The 21,559-nt window shown below is 41.8% G+C and overlaps 1 protein-coding gene across 2 annotated transcripts in view; it reads right to left on the bottom strand.

Annotated features, from left to right (window-relative positions):
* LOC101607406 (mitochondrial intermediate peptidase) overlaps positions 1-21,559 on the bottom strand; it is a 158,005-nt gene that overhangs the window by 112,104 nt on the left and 24,342 nt on the right. For both annotated transcript variants that reach the window (XM_004670524.2, XM_045154713.1), the window contains 5 exons: positions 20,817-20,880; positions 14,910-15,092; positions 14,213-14,369; positions 3,383-3,431; positions 1,745-1,805 (listed from right to left, as the gene is read on the bottom strand). In XM_004670524.2, coding sequence (XP_004670581.2) covers positions 1,745-1,805; positions 3,383-3,431; positions 14,213-14,369; positions 14,910-15,092; positions 20,817-20,880 — 514 coding nt within the window. The remainder of the gene's footprint in view (positions 1-1,744; positions 1,806-3,382; positions 3,432-14,212; positions 14,370-14,909; positions 15,093-20,816; positions 20,881-21,559) is intronic.

Here is a 21,559-nt window from a genome sequence, read left to right as displayed (position 1 = left end):
ATGAAACATACATATCACTTCCTACAAGGCTCAAGGAACACTGTGGAAGGAGCAGAAGAAGGCTGGCAGGAGTGACATGGAATGCTGTCTTCCAGACATGAAGTGGCCATTGTATCCATGACCTCCCATTAGCTGTGGTTACTTGGACAAGACAAGAAGAGGTTTGGCAGAAGAGGATGGAGGGACAACAGAAATAACAGGAGGGTTTGTACAATCGAACTACACTATGTGCGGGTTGGAGGGATGGCTTAGCAATTAAAGAGTTTGTCTACAAAGCCAAGGGACCCAGGTTCAATTTCCCAGGACCCACATAAGCCAGATGCACAAGGGGGCACATGCGTCTGGAGTTCGTTTGCAGTGGATAGAGCCCTGGCATGCCCATATTCTCTCTCTCTCTCTCTCTTTCTCTCTCTCTCTCTCTTTCCCCTTTTCTTCTCTGTGAAATAAATAAATAAATAATATAAATATGAAAAAATACACTATGTGCATGTGTGAAGTTTGTCAATAAATTTTAAAAAGAATTTATGGGCTGAGAAAATTTGACATCTCTGTAATCAGTGCATAGAGAGGTATAAATAGGACATAACCCTAGAACTTGGGGAAATGGAAAACACACGTCATTCTAAAGGATAAACTAACAAAGTTAATGACCTGTATCAATCAGCCATATAGACATGTCTGGGGAGGTGTGCAGCAAGCCAGATCAATTTTTATTGAATTATCTTTTTATAACACATTTCAAGTTTTTCAATTTCTACAGTCACCCAACTAAACTGTGATCTATTATACAGTATCCCAAATGTTTCTTCCTGCTGTGCAAAGCGTGCAGATGACCAACAACAGCTTCTTCAGTACAACCAGATACAGCCCCAGGGAGGTCAAAGGCTGGATAAGGCTCTAAGTCTGCCCAGCCCAGTCATCTATCATCTGTCTCGTGGTGGGCACCTCTTGGGGGCTGGTGAAAATATTGCAAATCTGCAAAGCTGCTTTCCCTGTATTCTCCCTAAGTCTGTGGCTCTGGCAGGTGCTAAGATTTCAGACTTATCAACAGCAGGACCTACAACAGGATGGTGTAGACAACCCCAGCAACCCTGTTTGTGCCTTTAAATACATGGGAACAAGGGTCCTAATGTCTGGAGTACCTTCACTTCCACAGCAACCTAAGACCTTGGACATCATTCTCATCATAAGGACACTTGATCTGCACTGTAAGGTCCTAAGGTCATGTGACCTTAGGACTGAAACACAATGTGTAGGTATTTTTAAGGGAAATAGGCTTTATCACTTAGTTTCCACATAACTGAAGATCACAAATCAGCAAGCAAATAAATGAGCACATGGTTCAAACATTCATACCCAGGATCAAACCTCCACCCAAGCTCCTCAAAAGCTGCTTTGCAATGCAAAGCTAATTTTTGAAGAATGAACACAATATTTGCAAAAATACACATAGTTTCAGTTAACACACACACACACATACACACACACACATTAACTGATACAAAGGCTAGGCTTCTAGGTAGCATCAAATGCAGATCTATGTATCAAACATTTCAATTCCTCATTCATTAAAGGAAAGCATTAGAAGACTGCACAAACTTTAGCATATCATAGGTGTCCTAGAATCAACAGATAGTCCCTCCCAAGTACTGAGATTAAAGGCATACACCACCACACCCAGCAACAAATAGTGTTTCTATGGATATGTGTTTATTTTGTAAAAATTTCAATCATATTTACTTACAGCATTTTGAGGATTTAATTTCATTTTCATTCTTCGCATCATCTCAAAATCTTTTACAGTTCTGTAAAACAAAACTATCATTAATTGTTGTCAAAATTTTAACAATTACACTAAGAACTAGCTTCTCAATAGTCATGATAAAATGAGACGTCTCATAAAACAAACGAGCATTAACCGGCTTTTACTCAAGTGCTAGAAGAAACAACATATAAATCAGTAAATCACTGAAATTTCTATGGAACAGATAAAGCATCAGTCAGCAAAACTAACAAGTTAATTTGTATAAAAGAGTACCAAGCTATAATTACAATGGCTATTCATAACTTTTTTCCTGCAGGAAAAACTATCTGGATAGTAATTCAATAATTCAGTAGGTACTCATTATTTATAAAATTGGAAGTCTCTTTTAGAATTACCCTCTATATGTAGCCATAAAATTAAGAAGATGTTTGCTGAAAATATAATCTACAAAATACATTTGAATAGAAAAAATTATTAATGCTTAAAGCATGAGTACAATAAATCAGCTAATAATTAACAAAGACAACATGGATCTCTAGGATTAAAAATATTTTAGGAGCTGGGCGTGGTGGCTCATGCCTTTAATCCCAGAACTCGGGAGGCAGAGGTGGGAGGATTGCCGTGAGTTCGAGACCACCCTGAGACTCCATAGTGAATTCCAGGTCAGCCTGGGCTAGAGTTAGACCCTACCTCAAAAACAACAACAAAAAAAAAAAAAAAAAATAGAAATTTGAGCCAACAATAAATGTGTTGCCATTATACAAAACAGCAAGGGAAACTCTAGGCAGCTTATAAAACAGACACAAGTGTGTGGCTGCTCCACAGACCATGGAACCTAGGGTGGCTCAGGGTAGGGTGGGCTACCACTCCTCTAAGTGCTCAATCAGCACCAGTCAAGGGCTCAGGCTTGGTGGGAGGTACCAGAGAGACCCCCAAACATAGGAAAGCACTGAATGTGAACGTATAAACACTGAGGCAGAGCATTTAAAATATACAAAGTCCAAAATGGATTAATCCACCATAGCCTTGAGTCTCCTTTATTCTGTCCAAATAAGAGAAATGCTACTAAGGATAAAGTAAATATTTTCAAAAGGACTTTGGAAACATCATTCAATGTACACAACTGAGGGGGTGCTGAGGACAATGACCAAGGAGGGGAGACAACCTACAGTGTCAAGATTGGCACCTCAGGAATTAACTGTTTCCAAAGTGCTTTTCATAGACTGGGCCACAGATCTGACTTACATTCTTAGTAAGTTGCTTCCCAAATTTTCTAATAAATCAAATCCCTTATAGAAACTAGCCACATGGGCTAGGGATCTGGCTCGGTGAGTAGAGTGCCTGCCTGGCACGTATGAAGCCCTGAGTTCAATCCCCAGCACCATATAAAACCAAGTGTGGTGGTGACACGTGCCTGGTAACCCTAGCACTTAAGAGGTGGAGAAAGAAGGATCAAGTAGTTAAGATCATCCTTGGCTACATAGGTGATTGCAGGCCAGTCTGCATGAGATCCTATAAAGGAAGGGAGGAAGAGGGGAAGAGGGGAGAGAAAGAATGGAAAGAAAAAAGAAACAAAGTAGCACCATAACTCAAACATTAAACACAATAAAAACTAACCTTTCAGAAAGTTTGTCAGATAGTTTCTCAAGGAACTGCATTACAGTCTCTAAAAGAGGAATTAAAAGAAAAAGTCTTCAATTATGTGAAATAACATAAACACATGTTAAAATTACAGTGTTGTGACCACTACACATGTCCACATCTCTCTCAAAGTGATGCTTTTCGAAGGAGGAAGAATTACTGATACTCTTAGTATGTGATAGATATTTCTAGATGCTAATCTCTTCATGAGAAAAACAGACTAGCCCAAAGCCTTAGATTACACCCCAAAGTTAAAAACATTACTAGGAAATAAAATTTTAAAAATCTAAAAATTCTAACCACATATATATGAAATTCTTAGACATGTCCAATTTATTCCCTAGGTTTCAAGAAAATGAAATTCTCATTTGCTTCTAAAACTTAGTGCATGCCTGTTTTCTTGGCAAAGATTAAGCACTAGGGAGGCTTCTCTTCCCCGGCAGGTAGTTAGGGACACAGGCCCAAAAGAATGTAGATTCGGACCTGCCCTAGCTAGATGAAGGAACTCCAGTCTGACTCAAACGGTAATCAAGAACAGCTTCCTGGGAATAAAGAGATGACTCAGAGGTTAAAGGCACTTGCCTGCAATGTCTGCCAACCTAATTTCAATTCCCCAGTACCCACATAAAGCCAGATATACAAACTCCAGATGCATCTGGAGTTCATTTGCAGTAGCAGGAGGTTCTGGCATGCCCACATTCTCTCTGTCTCTTTCTCTTAAAGAAATAAATAGAAAAAAATATTTTTTTTAAAGTGAACACCTTCCTGCCTATTCCTCCTTAATTTTGCCATATCCTATTTTTTTCCCCACCTAGGAGGCTCTTTCAGAGTCTGTACTCCCCTCCCTGACTCACCAACCAATCAAGGTTGACCATAAACACCTGGAGTCAGCCAATGAAGCTCATCCCAACTGGATGCCTGCTTTGTTTGCATTGCCAAAGTTGCAAGAAAGCCTGAGCCATGCAGGTTACCCCCTTGGGAGCCCTCCCAACTTGGGAGCTTACCTGCTTTGCTTATACTTTCTGCCCTACTTTAAATAAATCCTTCTGACCTACCCTTCTGTGTGTCCATACTTGCCAGCTCTTTGTGAGTCATGAGACAGGAGCTCAACAGCCACTGGCTTGAGGAGCTCTGGTTCAGTGTCTGGCACTCTAATCTCTTAAGAAAAGCCTAACCAGAGCTGAGAAGACTCTCAAAACCCACAACAATCTCAGTACTTGGAGCACTGAGGCAAGAGGATTAAGGTTTCAAAGATAGGCAAGGCAGGCTACAGAGAGAATCCTCCACTCAGAAGTGCTCAACTTCCCAATCTATCAGGTAAATGCAAATCTAATCTACACTGTGATACCATCACACCCCAGTCAGAATGGTTGCCATTAAAAAAAACAAACACTAGCCAGGGGTGGTGGTGCATGCCTTTAATCCCAGCACTAGGGAGGCAGGGGTAGGAGGATTGCCTTATGTTCGAGGCCACCCTGAGACTCCATAGTGAATTCCAGGTCAGCCTGGGCTAGAGTGAAACCCTACCTCAAAAAACAAACAAACAAACAAACAAACAAAACACTGCCTCAGCTAGAGTGAAACCCTACCTCAAAAAAACCAAAAAACAGGGCTGGAGAAATGGCTTAGCTGTTAAGCGCTTGCCTATGAAACCTAATGACCCCAGTTTGAGGCTCCATTTCCCAGGACCCACGTTAGCCAGATGCACAGGGGGCGCACACATCTGGAGTTTGTTTGCAGTGGTGAAGGCCCTGGTGCACCCATTCTCCCTCTCTCTCTCTTTCTTTCTCTCTCTCTTTGCCTTTTTCTTTCTCTGTCTCTCTCAAATAAATAAATAAAAATAAACAAAACAAATTAAAAAGCACAAAAAACAATATGACAGAAAGCAGGGCTATGAAGGAGAAAGTGGGGGAGAGGAGAGGAGGGAAATACCATGGTTTGTTGTCTGTAAATATAGAAGTTGTGTTGTCAATAATAGATAGATAGATGGATAGATAGACAGACAGATAGATAGATAGATAGATAGATAGATAGATAGATAGATAGATAAAAGAGAGAGAGACACTGATTGAGAAGGGGTAAGGGTATGATGGAGAGTGGAGTTTCAAAGGGGAAAGTGGGGGGAGGGAGGGAATTACCATGGGTTATTGTCTGTAATTACGGAAGTTGTCAGTAAAAAATATTTAAAAAAAAAAAAAAAAGCAGGGCTGGAGAGATGGCTTAGCGGTTAAGTGCTTGCCTGTGAAGCCTAAGGACCCCGATTCAAGGCTCGGTTCCCCAGGTCCCACGTTAGCCAGATGCACAAGGGGGCGCACACGTCTGGAGTTCGTTTGCAGAGGCTGGAAGCCCTGGCGCCCCCATTCTCTCTCTCTCCCTCTCTCTGTCTTTCTCTCTGTGTCTATCGCTCTCAAATAAATAAATAAAAATTTAAAAAAAAAAAAGCACTAACAAATTCTGGCAAGGGTGTGGGGAGAAAAAGAACACTTTGTTATTGCTGGTGTGAATGTAAACTGGTTCACCCACTATTGGATATCAGTGTGGAGGTTCCTCAAAAATCTAAAATTGATTTTATTTACTTGTTTGTTTATTTATTTATTTATTTATTTATTTTGGTTTTACAAGGTAAGTGCTCACTCTAGCCAGGCTGACCTGGAAATTACTGTGTATTCACAGGGTGGCCTCGAACCCACGCTGGGCAATCCTCCTACCTCTGCCTACCAAATTCTGGGATTAAAGGCGTGTGCCACCTCATCCGGAAAAAATCTAAAATGAAAATACCATACAATCCAGCTATACCACACTCATCACAGATCCAAAGGAACCCATGTCAACATACTACAGACACAGCCTGCATACAATAGCCAAGTTATGGCAATCACCTAGGTGTCCATCAACAGATGAGCAGATGGGGAACATCTACTCAATGGATTTTATTCAGCCATAAAGAATGAAATTATGCCATCTGCAGGAAAATGGATCGAATCAGAGGTCATATCAAGCAAAGTAAGTTAAGATTCATAAACACAAATATGCTTTCCCTCATGAAGGGCCTACATTTTACAAACTTACATATATGTGCGCGCGTGCGCGCGCGCGCACACACACACACACACACACACACACACAGAAAGACACATGGGGGAATGTAGTCTTGTTGCTGAGACAAAACATCTGGCCAAAAGGAGCAGATTACAGTCTCAAGAGAAAGTTTTATCATGATAGAGAAAGCATGGCAGGCCTGAGCAGAAAACCTAGGTCACATCTCCCCATCAGTGGGGAGGACGCAGTAGGAGTGAGCTAACTCTGAACACCCCATGGACTAGACCTTAAGGTCCACCCCCAATGACACACCTTCTCCTGCAAGGCTCCTCCTCCAACTACCCCAAACTGCCATCAGCTGAGAACCAAGTTAAAACACACAGGCCAAGGGGGGCACATTTCATTCAAACTGCCACAGGAAACTATTTGGGAAGAGGAAGGGGACCAGCAGGAAGAGAGAAGGGAGACAGGAAAGGGTAATAAGGAATAAATATGGTAAACATACATAATATACTTTAAAAAATCATTATTGGGCTGGAGAGATGGCTCAGGGGTTAAAGGCACTTGTTTGCAAACCCTGATGGCCTGAGTTTAATTCCCCAGGACTCACGTAAGCCAGATGTACAAGGTGGCACATGTGTCTGGAGTTCATTTTCAGCAGCTACAGGCCCTGGGATGCCCTTTCTCTTTCTCTCAAATAAATAAATAAAATATTAAAAGTATTGTTTTAGGAAAACATTATGAAGCTGGGCATGGTGGTGCACATCTTTAATCCCAGCATTTGGGAGGAAGAGGTAGGAGGATCTCCATGAGTTCATGGCCATCCTAAGACTACATAGTGAATTCCAGGCCAGACTTTAAAGTGAGACTCTACTTCGAAAAAACCAAAAAAAAAAAAAAAGAAGAAGAAGAAGAAGAAAAGAAAATCATTATGAAACCTATCACTTTGTATAACAGACATATACTAATGGGCTGAAGAGATGGCTTAGCAGTTAAGGCACGTTCCTGCAAAGACTAAGGACCCATCCCCAGTACCCACAGAAAGCCAGATGCCCAAAGTGTCACATACACCTGGAGTCCACCTGCACTGACTGGCTAGAGGCCCTGGTGAATCCATTCCCTTCTTTCTCTCTCTCTTTGCAAATACATAGACAATTTCTTTTTTTGAGTAGGGTTTCACTCAGCTCAGGCTGATCTGGAATTCACTATGGAGTCTCAGGGTGGCCTTGAACTCACACCGATCCTCCTATCTCCGCCTCCCAAGTGCTAGGTTAAAGACATGCACCATCATGCCCGGCAATTAACTTTTTAAGAACAAATATACTATAATAAAAATATAAATAGGATTGGGGAAATGGTTCAGCACTTAAAGGTGTTTGCTTGCAAAACCTACTGGCCAGGGTTAGATTTCCCAGCACCCACATAAAGCCAGATGTACAACCTGAAGCATGCATCTGGAGTTTGTTTGCAATAGCAAAAGGCCCTGGAGTGCCCTGTACACACCCACTTCACACATTCACTGTCTCTTCTCTTTTTTCCCTCGCTCTCTTTTATCTCTCTCTTAAATAAATATCAGTAAAGTTTAGAAATATGATTTACCAAAACTTAAATTTATAAAAGCAATATTTACTAGGTAACTTGGGCTGGAGAGATGGCTTAGCGGTTAAGTGTGCTTGTCTGTGAAACCTAAGGACCCTGGTGTGAGGCTCGATTCCCCAGGACCCACATTAGACAGATGCACAAGGGCGTGCACACATCTGGAGTTTGTTTGCAGTGGCTGGAGGCCCTGGTATGACCATTCTCTCCATCTGCCTCTTTCTGTCTCTCTCAAACAAATAAAAATAAACAAACAAACAAAAAAATCCACCTTTTTTCAAGTTGGGGCTCACTCTACACCAGCTAACTTGGAACTTACCCTATAGTGCCAGGCTGAGCATGAACTCACAGTGATCCTACTATCTCTGCCTTCCTAGGGCTCGGACTAAAGGTGTGTGCCACCAGGCCCAGCTACGTAGCATTTTTTATTATTTATATTTAATTACTTGAGAGCATATGTAGGTAGGTATATGGATGTGTCAGGGCCTCTTGCCATTACAAACTCCAGATGCATGCAACACTTTGTGCATCTGGCTTCACATAGGTACTGGGGATTCAAACCTGGGCCAGCTGACTTTGCAAGCAAGTTCCTTTAACCACTGAACCATCACTCTAGCCCTACTATGTAACTATTTTTATATACAACTACAGAACAACTTACCAAATGAAAACAAAAATCAGAAACTTGAAAATTTTAAATTGTAATAGAATTTTAAGTGCCTATTAATGTGCTTCAGCTAAAGTTAGCAGAACTTATAAATCCACGAGTGACAGCTTGACTATTATTTCCCATGAAAGAGTTATTTCGTGTGTGCTTTTTTCACTTAGTACTTTCTGATTGACAAATGTGTACAGAGCTTTCATAAACATTTTAGTTGGCCACAAACACTGTTTTTATATTTTCCAGATGATTTTTTATATAGATTTAAGATTCTTACCCTCTCTTTATCTCCTTTCTGAGTAAAATAAAAGGCTAAGGAAATAACAGGGGTTAACCTAAACCACAAAGCCATAGGGTTTCTTGCCACTTTCATACTTAACAAGCCTCAGACAGACTGCCTGAAGACACCAGCTTGTGTGCCAAGTTACATGGCATCAGAAACTGCAAAAAGACAAAATTGTTCTGCTCTTGAAAGCTCACTTCAGCTTGTCATTCCAGCTACCATGTACAACCATCCTCAAATAAACCATATTTTATTAACAGTCATTTATTGTGTTTTTCTAGCTATAAGTGAAGAAAAGTCACATTTAACAAAACTGAATGTAGGGCTGGGGAGATGGTGCTCTCTTCAAAATGCCATGAATCCAGAAGTTGGTGCCAGAGACCCACTGAAATGCTTCCACCCTAGTCAAATGCCATTGTTTCTGTTTACAAAATAATCTCTAAGTAACCTCTGCTCATCTTGCCCAGTACAGTCTGGTGTCACAATGGGCACTACAATGTCTCATTACAATGCAGATCAGATCACTTCATTCCCTTCCCAAACTACCCAAAGCCTTCTCATCTCACTGGGTCAGGGTCCTCTATCACATAGCCCCTCATCATCATGTTCCTTTTCACCCCTTCCTGCTCTGCCCTCGCCTACCCCACTTTGTCCTCTCAGCTTTCTTAAAATACACCAAACACATGTCTGCCTTGAGATTTTGACGCTGCTTGCATCTTGTCCCTAAGAGGCTTCAGACTTATTCTGGTACCCATCTTTTGTACCTTCTGTTGCTGGGACAAACACCTGGCCAAACACCTGGCCAAGAGCAGCTAATGGGAGGAAAGGGTATATTTTGGGTTAGTTCTGAGAGGAAGTTCCATCTTGACAGGGAAAGCATGGTCGAGAAGACGCTGGACATCACCTCTGCCACAGCAGGTAGAAACGGCAGCAGAGTGAGCTCAAATCTGGCAAGGGAGAGCTAGGTTGTAACACTCCAAAGCTCGCTCCTAGCAACACGTCTCCTCAGCAAGGACCCCACCTTCCAAGCTTCCACCAGCTAGAGCCCAAGCACTCAAAACACATGAGCCTATTTTGGACATCTGATTTAAACCACCACATTCTGTCCCTGGCCCCTATTGACTCAAAGCCATTTCATGATGTAAAATGCATTCAGTCCAACTTTAAAAGTACCCATGGTCTTTACCAACCTCAACACTGTTTAATAAAAGTCCAAAGTCTCATCTGAAACAGTCCCTTAGCTGTGAGTCTGTAAAATCAAAACACAAGTTGCATGCACATGATGGAACAGAGTAAATATTCCCTCTGCAAAAAGAAGGCATTGCAAGGAAAGACTGAAAACTGCAACGCCTAAAACAAGCAGGGGATACAACAAATCCTGTAGCTCCACGTCTGGCATCTGGAACCCCTGACGAAATACTCCAAAAGGCTTCAAATTTCACTGCCCCTCCCCACCCTCCGCCCCTGTCCAGCCATGCTACTTGCTTGCTTGGTGGATCCACCCAGGCCAGAACACGCATCTTTCTGTCCTGGCATCGTCAACATGCTAGGGCCTCTACTGCATTCTACAGTCATCCATGCCATGGCCAATCATGGACTCTATTAAGGGACTATGACTCTGCTCCACATCACCTAGGGGCCATCTTCAAAAAAACACAAGTCAAATCCAAAACTAGTACCAGGTGAGCTACCAACTTTGTTAACCCAGGGGGAAATAAAGCCAACTCTGAAGAGCAGGAAACCTCCCTCAGCATTCATCCTTCAGGGCTTTCCTTTCAAAACAGTCAGCATTCTTTCTTTTTTCTCAATGCAGAACAGCTGGCTGAATCTCAATGGTGGTAAAGTCTCCAACAAAGCCCTGGAACTCAGCTTCAGTCTTTGACCTGAAACTTTCATTTCTTTCTGTGCCAACATTTATCTTTCATATCCTTCTGTTTTATGTTCTGCCAAACACACCAGTCCATTACTTTTAAATTTAGCTTTTATTTAAGTTCTTAGGATACAGGAAGGCCACAACCAGCCTCTCACGCAAACTGCCTGTAGCCCAATCTGGACAACATTCATTTTCAATTCACAAACCAAGCCTCCATAGTTTTCAGTTCTTTCTGCATTTGGGTCTTTCAACTCTGACCAGATGGCCCATTAGGCTCTGCTTAGAGCACCACAAGGCAGCTCTTAGTCCAGGGTTTCAAATCCTTTCACATCCCTCCCTCATATCAGTTCCAAAAGACCAAAAGCCACCACAGTGAGGTTTCTAGCAGCAATAACTCCACTCCTCTCATACCAATTTTCTGTTGTGGATACCTCTGGGTTTCTGGGACAAGACAGCTCGCGAAAGCAGCTCATGGGAGGAAAGGGTTCTGTCATGGCAGGGAAAGGATGGTAAAGCAAAGGCTGAACATCACGTCTGGATAGCAGCTAGCAGAAAGCAGTGAGTTTGCTGAGCTCTGGCAAGAAGGGAGCTGGGCTATAATACCATGAAGCACACCCCAGAAACACATCTCTTCCAGCAAGGCTCCACCTCCCATGTTGCCTCCAAGCATTCAGAACACATGAGTCAGTAGAAGACATCTGATCCAAACCACCACTCCATCAGAACTCTGCTCACACATGATAGGCTGCATAAGCTTGTCTGGCAACTGCAACACCATTACAACTCACATGCCATGTCTCTTCCCTACTTCACCTTTCTACACCTTTCTGATTAGTATTAAACAACACACCCCACAATGGACCTTGCTTTGCACAGCCTTCCTCCCAAGAATGCAAACTGCATGAAGCAGCTATTCCCATCTATCCACTAGACTGACTTGTTTCTAGGACCTAGGAACATATCTGACAAAGGACAGGCACTCAGAAAAATTTGCTGACCCAAGCAATGAAAATCAAGTAGGAGGGCTGGAGAGATGACTTAGTGGTTAAGCACTTGCCTATGAAGCCTATAGGGACCCTGGTTCAAGGCTCAATTTCCCAGGACCCACGTTAGCCAGATGCACAAGGGGGCGCACACATCTGGAGTTCATTTGCAGTGGCTGGAGACCCTGGCATGCCCATTCTCTCTCTCTCTCTCCCTCTCCCTCTTTCTCTCCCTCTCACCCGCAAATAAATAAAAATAAACAAAAAAAAAAAGAGAGAGAAAATCAAGTAGGTAAAAAGGGAGAAGATAGTACACTGGCTCTCACTACAACATCTGTATACACATCTCTGCCACATTCTAGCAATACACCCCCAGTAGCCAATTCCTACTTCACAAGGCTGCCAAGTAGTTAAGTGCTGAGAAGTGACAGTGGAGTGTTCAGCACTAAGTGAGACATCTTTATCACACTCTCCAAAGCTCAGGGACCACTATGGAAAAGGTAGTAAAAAGAATGCAGGAGCCAAAAGAAGGGGAAAGTGCTTTGCAATCCACACAAAGTGGCCATGGCATTCATGACCTCACAGTGGCTTATGCTACCTACACAAGACCTATATAATTGGAGGGAAAAAAAGGCTGACATCAAAATAGAAGAGTGAGTGGTTGGAAAGAAGAGGAGACTCAAGGGAGGGAAGATAGAGGAGAGAGCAAAGGGAAGGTGAGAGGAGGGGATTATGATCATGGTACATTATCTATGTGTATGGCAGTTGCTAATAACTGATGTTTAATAGCTACTAGAGAAAAACATTTAGAAAGACATGTATATCATATTACATTCATATACAATCATTTAGGAAAAAAAAAACTATATGAAACCTATAGCCTAACAAGACTATAAAAGGTCAAGAAAAATGTCAATTATGAAAGAGAAGTTAAGACTGGGAAGGTATAAAGGGAAAGAAGGGATGTGCATGAAAGCAACAAAGACTGACGAATGGAAGCTCTTCCCCATGCAGAGTCTGCCCAGTGTGCCCTATTCCTATCCTCCTCCCTCTCTACCCACTCCAAGTCTTGTCCCTTTGACCTCTTAGGTACATCTTGACTCTAAGCTCCCCGACTGTCCTCACTACCTGATTCACTGCCTAAATGATATCTATAATGTTAAAGTGCCTTTGATGAAGACTATATACATTTAAATGACAGCTTTGTGGAACATCTCTTAAAAGCCTTAAATCGTAAGGACCTCAGCACAGTACAAAGCAAGTTTATTGCAAACTCATAAAAAGGTACTTCTGCCACCTAGCACAAACCTTCCCATGTAGTTCTGCCTCTGAAAGGGGCTCAGAGTACTGTACATTTATGACCTAGCCTGTACTTAACCCTGGCCTCAGTAAGCAATTTGATGTTTTATCCTCTCACCCTTATTCCAACCAATATGATGACCCAAGACATAGAAAGTAGCTGAGTTAGAAAGTAACTAATTTAAATTAGCAATAAATGAAAACTTAGATATGAGTTATTCTCAATATACACATGAAATAAAATGCCTTTGCTAGAAAGTATGATATATACCAAATTACTAGCTCTATTTAAAGATGATTCTTATCAAAAGAATTTATCTTAGGGCTTGAGGGATGGCTTATGATTAAGGCATTTACCTGCAAAGCCAAAGGACCCAGGTTCGATTCCCCAGGACCCACGTTAGCTAGATACACAAGGGGGCACAAGCACCTGTAGTTCGTTTACAGTGGTTGGAAGCCCTGGTGTACCCATTCTCTCTCTCTCTCCTCTCACTCCTTCTTTCTCTGTCAAATAAAGAAATAAATACAATAGCTGGGCGTGGTGGCGCACGCCTTTAATCCCAGCACTCGGGAGGCAGAGGTAGGAGGATCGCCGTGAGTTCAAGACCACCCTGAGACTCCCTAGTGAATCCCAGGTCAGCCTGGGCTAGAGTGAGACCCTACCTCGAAAAACCAAAAAAAAAAAAAAAAAAAAAAAAAAGAAAGAAAGAAAGAAAGAAGAAAGAAATACAAAATATTAAAACAAAATGTTTAAAATAATTTCTTTTAGCTACTTGCAATCAGAAATTCAGGGCTGGGAGTATAGTTCCTTGGGGTTGATTCCCAGCACTGCCTAAAGAAATAAATAAATAAAGTTCCCTTTCATAAAACTCTCAGTCTGTTTTTAAAACTTGGGTAAAGGAGCCAGGCGTGGTGGTACATACCTTTAATCCAGGCACTCTAGAGGCAGAGGTAGGAGGATCGCCATGAGTTCAAGGCTACCCTGAGAATACAGAGTGAATTCCAGGTCAGCCTGGGCTAGGGTGAGACCCTGCCTTGGAAAAAATTTTAAAAACTGGGTAAAACAGCTTACCTGGGTTCTGAGCAATGGTTCCCTGGAGAGCCCTGTGGGAAAAGGTGGAATATCCCACTAAGTTTGCCAGAAGATCTCTACTCCTGAGCAATTCTTCTAAACATTTCAACTGATCAGCACTGGGATAAAGAAATATTTTGTAAGCAGCTTCTCGCACCTATATTTGAAAAGTGAAAGGAAGAATAGTAAAAGATCTAAATGCCTTGATGGAACATTTACATGATAGCACACAGGCCAGTTCTCACCACTTTATCTGGCAAGAGCCATAGTTGTGAGAGGAACAGCTCAGACCAGGTCTACAAGCTTCTAGACATAGAATAGTATGGAATACGACAATGCACTTGACAGGATACGGGTGGTACATTTCAAGACCCATTGAGACAAACCTTCAATCATAGCTTTTGTCTCTGTAACCATAAAGCACCTTTAACCAGGGGAAGTAGGGACTGAAAAAATTTCCGTGATCTTCAAGGTCAATTTATTATTATTTACAATATATTCTAAGGTGGAGTTTTTTAAGAGACATGAGTTTCAACCCTTTTCATTATACACTGCACTTTTGGAATTATTGATGTTACAAGTTGAATTTTCAGGTCTCAGCAACACAAAGATTTGTAAGGATAGTAATAGATTGCTAATGAATTTTTGGTTAGAACAGCACCATCACACATTGTTTGGTGTCCAGGAAGAGTCATACCAAGTCATCTGCGGCTTCTGCATGTAGACCATCAATTATTACATGATTCCCGTCTCGTGCAAAGTTGTGGCAAATGTGTTCTGGTAAGAGATGTTTCTCAATCTTGTTGGGAAAATTGGTTCCCATGAGAAATGTGCTGCTCAAGTCCAAGATTTTAACATTAAGGTCCACTGCTCTTCTACGCTACATATGGGAGGAGAAAAATTATGTGAAAGCACTGAAAGTTAAAATCTCATAATTAATACACAATCTATACTGGTAGGAAAAAATATATATGTACTTGATATAGAACACTTAACATTCTGCTGTTGATAACTGGTATTTAATGCTCTAAAAACAAATCTTTATAATAATTCTCTTTTGCTTAAGACTTACACAGTTTATAGAGTTCTAACTTATGTATAAATTACACACCTAATACTTGAAAGCAGTGATATGAAAAAATATTCCATTAAGTGAGCCAGAGGAAACTATGTTCATAAGAGCTATTCAATGGCACATAAAACATTTTAAGAATAAGAAAAATGCAGTATATGAAAGGTGGATTGAAAAAGACATTGAACAGGGATGAGGGGATATAAGAATATAGCCTTTAAAAAAATAAACTCAAAGCCAGGTGTGGTGGTGCACACCTTTAATCCCAGCACTTGGGAGGCAGAGGTAGGAGGATCGCCATGAGTTCAAGGCCACCCTGAGACTACAGAGTTAATTCCAGGTCAGCCTGGACCAGAGTGAGACCCTACCTCAAAAAATCAAAAATAATTTTAAAACCAAATAAATAAATAAAATAAAAAATACATTGAATCTTAAAATATTAGGCAAGAGGGATAAGAGAAAAGAGAATGATAATACAGTTCTACACAAAACAGTACTGAACATCATCAACAGTAGTGAACATGAAACAAACAGGGAAGCCCCTTCAGAGGTTCTGATCTGCACACACCCGCTGCTAGAGAATGATGGTGATAAAGCCATTAACTGCAGACACAAGCAGGACTTGGTGGTACACACTTGTCATCCTAGCACTCAGGAAGCTGAGGCAGGAGGATCACAGGTTCATGGGATCAAGGTCAGCCTAAGACTCTGTTTCAAAAGTTAAAATGAAATTGAGAGGTAGACTCAAGGCCTGCAGGACAGAGCAGTGTGTCCTACACTACGTTCCAGGCATGTGGTACCTGCACCTGATGCCTGCTCGACCCTCAGTCAAGGTTTACAGGGCACACAAACTCATGTAAGCTTCTACTCCCAGTCGCAACTATAAAACAGTCTCCTGAGAAAATGTGTATCACCAAAGCCATCATAAACTTTTCCCTTTTTTTCTTGAGCAGTAGCCCAGACTGGCCTCAGCTCAGCAGGTATCCAAGAATGACCTTCTGCCTTCAACTCCTGAGCCCTGGGATTACAGGTGTGTACACTATCACACCTGGTTTATGCAGAGCTGAGGATCAAAGCCAGGGCCTCGTACATGCAAGACAAACACGTTACCAACCATGTCAGAAGAGCTTTAGATGACGTATAAATGGTAGCCCATGAAGTTCATAAGTCTATTAACAGAATAGATATGAACTTTCATGTATTTGTCACTACAAAACCAGATGGACTGTGGACTGGGCTCAGCTTTAGGAAAATGATATGGACATCTTTCTGGGAAAGAGTCCATGACTAACAGATGCTAAAGTGAATTCTGCCCTTGAAACATAAACAGAACTAATTTTTTAAAAAATATGTAAGATGTATATATATATATACTCGGTAATAAGTTGAAAAAATAAGTATATATAAGCCAGATGTGATGGCACCCACATGTAACCACCACACTGGAAAGGCTGAGGCAGGGGGATAGCACGTTCAGAACAAGCTTGGACTATGCAGTGTCCCAGGCCATACAGCAAGACCCTATCTCAAAAACCATTAACTAGGGCTGGAGAGATGGCTTGGCAGTTAAGGCACTTGCCAGCAAAGCCAAAGGACTCAGGCGCAATTCCCCAGGACCCACATGAAGTCAAATATACAAGGTAGTGCATGTGTCTGGAGTGCATTTGCAATGACTAGAGGCCCTAGCATACCCATTCTCTTTTTCTATCTGCCTCATTCTCTCTCTCAAATAAATAAAATATTTGTTAAAATTAACTATATAATATATCTTAAGTTTTTCAATGTAGAAAACTCAAATATTGTTGGAAAAATAAATTTCCAAAGCCTTCAATGTGGTAATTTGTCTAGACTTCTTTTTGTCTATTTCTGATATGACCATCTATCGCCACCTAATGGCAAGCAGTAGCATAACAAAATCAATGAAAGACATGAAAATAATAGTCAAAACTTATCCCCAGTACTGTTTTATGAAGAAAATACGATGTAATAAATTAATTATTACAAGCATTTTATCAATTGGCTAAGTCAATGGAAAAATGAAAGCTTAATTAATTTCTGCTTCAATATCCTGCTAGACATATTAGTTCATTCTGAGATATCAGTTTAATGTGTAATACTCTGAACTCTTAAAAACCCCATAGGAAACAAATGTGAAAGACAGTTGCCATTCAATAGCTTATGTATCTACTAGGTATTTTGGGAAAAACTGAGGGATCATTTGTTTGGACAAAAACCCACAGAATAGAATTTGTTGTAACAAACAAACAACAATTTAATAATTGACTATCAAAAATATCATATAAAATTGGGCTGGAGAGATGGCTTAGCAGTTAGGTGCTTGCCTGTGAAGCAGGACCCCAGTTTGAGGCTTGATTCCCCAGGACCCACGTTAACCTCCAGAAGGAAGTGCACGCGTCTGGAGTTTGTTTGCAGTGGCTGGAGGCCCTGGAGCGCCTATTCTCTCTCTCTATCTGCCTCTCTCTCTCTGTCTGTCACTTTCAAATAAATAAAGAAAATTAAACAAATTAAAAAATATACCCTGGGCTGGAGAGATGGCTTAGCGGTTAAACGTTTGCCTGTGAAGCCTGAGGACCCTGGTTCAAGGCTCGATTCCCCAGGACCCATGTTATCCAGATGCACAAGGGGGTGCACGCATCTAGAGTTTGTTTACAGTGGCTGGAGGCCCTGGCACACCCATTCTCTCTCTTTGTCTGCCTCTTTCTCTGTTGCTCTCAACTAAATACATAAAAATGAACAAAAAAATTAAAAATATATATATCCTATAAAATTGCTATTTATTAAATAATTGTTTTCTCTCTCTTTCTCCCTCCCTCTCTCTCTATCTGCTTCTTTTTTTTGTTGTTGTTCATTTTTTATTTTATTTATTTGAGAGCAACAGACACAGACAGAAAGACAGATAGAGAGAGAGAGAATGGGTGCTCCAGGGCTTCCAGCCCCTGCAAACGAACTCCAGACGCATGCGCCCCCTTGTGCATCTGGCTAACGTGGGACCTGGGGAACTGAGCCTTGAACCGGGGTCCTTAGGCTTCACAGGCAAGCGCTTAACCACTAAGCCATCTCTCCAGCCCTCTATCTGCTTCTTTCTCAAATAAAGGACTAAAAAATATTTTTTCAAAAAGGGCTGGACTACAGAATGACTCTGTCTCAAAATCAAAAAAAAAAACAACCTAATAATAATATCAGCATATGTGACATACAGCCATCTCCTGGTATAATATCATCTGGTTTTAAGACATCTCCTACCTTGGACACCAAAGTCCACAGATGGGCACATCACCCAAAGTGCAGCAATATTTGCATGGATGCTACACACGTCCTTCCACACATGCTAAGTCATCTCTTAGAACACACAGCACAATGCCAGGAAAATGTTTAGGGAATTATGACAAGGAAAAGATCTACATCTGCTCAGTACAGACACAACTGTCTCTAAGCAATTTTTTTGTTTTGTTTTGCTTTCTTTTTTTAATTTTATTTATTTATTTGAGAGTGACATAGAGAGAAAGAGGCATAGAGAGAGAGGGAGGGAGAGAGCGAGAATGGGCGCGCCAGGGCTTCCAGCCACTGCAAACGAACTCCAAACGCATGCGCCCTCATGTGCATCTGGCTAACATGGGTCCTGGGGAATCAAGCCTCAAACTGGGGTTCTTAGGCTTCACAGGCAAGCGCTTAACCACTAAGCCATCTCTCCAGCCCTGGTTTTTTGTTTGTTTTTTTTTTTTTTTTTGATGTAGGGTCTGGCTATAGGCCAGGCTGACCTGGAATTCACTATGTAGTCTCAGGATGGCCTCACACTCAAGGTGAACCTCCTACCTCTTTCGGTCTGTACTTGGCTGAATCCAGGTACAGAAACCACAGTTGTGGAGGTCAGCTGGATATCCCCAAGAAAGCTATTTACTTCTCAAGATATTCTGAAATATTCAGAACTATGTGGAAAAATAAAACTGTTTCTAGGGAAACTTCTTAATGTACTACATTTATTAGGCGAAAGTTATGGGCTGGAGAGATGGCTTAGTAATTAAGGCACGTGCCTATGAAGCCTAAGGATCTACGTTCAGCTCTCCTGATCCCACGTAAGCCAGACACATGTGATGCAAGTGCAAGATCACACATGCACACTAGATGGTACAAGCATCTGGAGTTTGATTGCAGTGGCTGGAGGCACTGGCATGCCAACTCTCTCTCTCTCACATAAAATTAAACTTAAAATTAAAAAAAGAGAAAGGGAAGCTGGGCATGGTGGCACACTCCTTTAATCCCAGCACTCAGGAGGCAGAGGCAGGAGGATCACCTTGAATTTGAGGCCACCCTGAGACTACAGAGTGAACTCCAGGTCAGCCTGTGCTAGAGTGAGACCCTACCTCAAAAAACTGAAGGGGAAAAAAAAAAGAGAAAATGTTATGTTTAAAATCGTAGTTAGCCTAGGGACAAGTGGGGAGGCTATGGAAAACTATACCGATGTCCAGTCACCACCACCCCCTTCATGAGTGGCCGCCATCATGAGGCCTGAGAACTTGAGCAAATCATTCTGTCTGTCTCCACATCTATCGAACAAGAGGACCTCATGAAGTGTTGGGCCCTCCAGCCAGTGTAAACATCACCTGACACACCTATGCTGCCAGTATGTGGCCCACCAGACAGGTACAATGGGTACAATAGACCTCTGAGTCTCAGTGACATTCCCCGTCCTTCTGAGCCTCAGTGTGCAGTCTTTTCCAATACTGCTTCTCTCGGCCTCCTTCCATGACACCCCAGTGTCCAGTCACTTCTTAACTCTGAATTATCAGGGGTGATAGGTCAGTTTCTAGAAAGCACTGCATTCAAATATCTCAAGAATAAGATCTGAGCATTTGTATGATCCACAAAATCCAGAAATATACAAAGACTCTGGCTACAAAGATATCAACTAAATTAGCTAATAAAACAAGAGTCAAAAGAGCAGGAAGCCAGGTGTGATGGTGCATGCCTATCATTCCAGAAGAACCAGGAGCTCAGGACCAGTCTCTACTACAGAGTGAGTTCAAGGACAACCTGGGCTACATGAGACCCAGCCTTAAAAAAAAAAAAAAGAAAAAGAAATAGGGCTGGAGAGATGGCTTAGCAGTTAAGGTGCTTGCCTGTGAAGCCTAAGGACCCATGTTCAACTTTATAGATCCCACCTAAGTCAGATGCAAAGGTGAGGCAAACATAAGGACACATATGCCGAGTAGGTGGCACAAGCATCTAGTATTTGATTGCAGAGGCTGAGGCCCTGGTGGGGCAATCCCTCTTTCTCTCTGTCTCTCCCTAAAAATAAAATAAAAAAAGAAAGACAAACGAAACAAAACAAGCCAGGCATGGTGGCGCACACCTTTAATCCCAGCTCTTGGAAGGCAGAGGTAGGAGGATCACCATGAGTTCAAGGCCAACCTGAGGATACAGAGTGAATTCTAGGTCAGCCTGAGCTACAGTGAGACCCTACCTCAAAAAACAAACAAACAAACAAACAAAAAGCACAGATAAAAGATTTACCTTTTCTTCATCTAGATGGATTCCACTGATTTCAAAATCAAACATAAATAGTTCAGCCACTCGCCTAGAATAAAATGAGCCTCAAATTACAACAGGCAGTAAATTACAAACAAAACTCAGTCACTTTTGCATATGTATGTGTGTATGTGGTCTGTGTGTGTATGCATGTACACAGGTGCAAGGGCATATTGATGTACATGCGTGTACAGAGGCCCGAGGTGGAGGTCAGCTATCTCACTCTATCACTTTCCACCTTGCTTACTGAGACAGGGTCTCACGGCACCTGGGGCTCTTTCAGCACGCACTGGGGATCCCATCTCCACTTCCCTAGTGCTGGGATTACAGGTGCATGCCATCACACCCAGCATGTTACATGAGTGCTGAGAACCAGAACACAGGTCCTCATCATGCATACCAAGCATGTTACCCACTGAACCCTCTCCCACCCCCAAATTCAATCTTTTCTTAAAATATATTTTATTTATTTATTTGAGAGGGAGAAAAAAGCAGGGAGATGGTGGGGCACACCAGGGCCTCCCGCCACTGTAAATGAACTCCAGGTGAATGTGCCCCCTTGTGCATCTGGCTTACATGGGTCCTGGAGAGTCAAACCAGGATCTTCTAGCTTTGCAGGCAAATGCCTTAACCACTAAGCCATCTCTCCAGCCCCAAATTCAATCATTTTCTAAAAGTATTTTTGTTTATTCATTTGCAAGCAGAGAGAGAGAGAGAGAGAGAAGATA

The sequence above is a fragment of the Jaculus jaculus genome, chromosome 7, assembly GCF_020740685.1.
Source record: "Jaculus jaculus isolate mJacJac1 chromosome 7, mJacJac1.mat.Y.cur, whole genome shotgun sequence".
Taxonomy (NCBI): domain Eukaryota; kingdom Metazoa; phylum Chordata; class Mammalia; order Rodentia; family Dipodidae; genus Jaculus; species Jaculus jaculus.
Note: the sequence above shows the minus strand (reverse complement) of the source record. Positions and strands in the feature narration are given on the sequence as shown.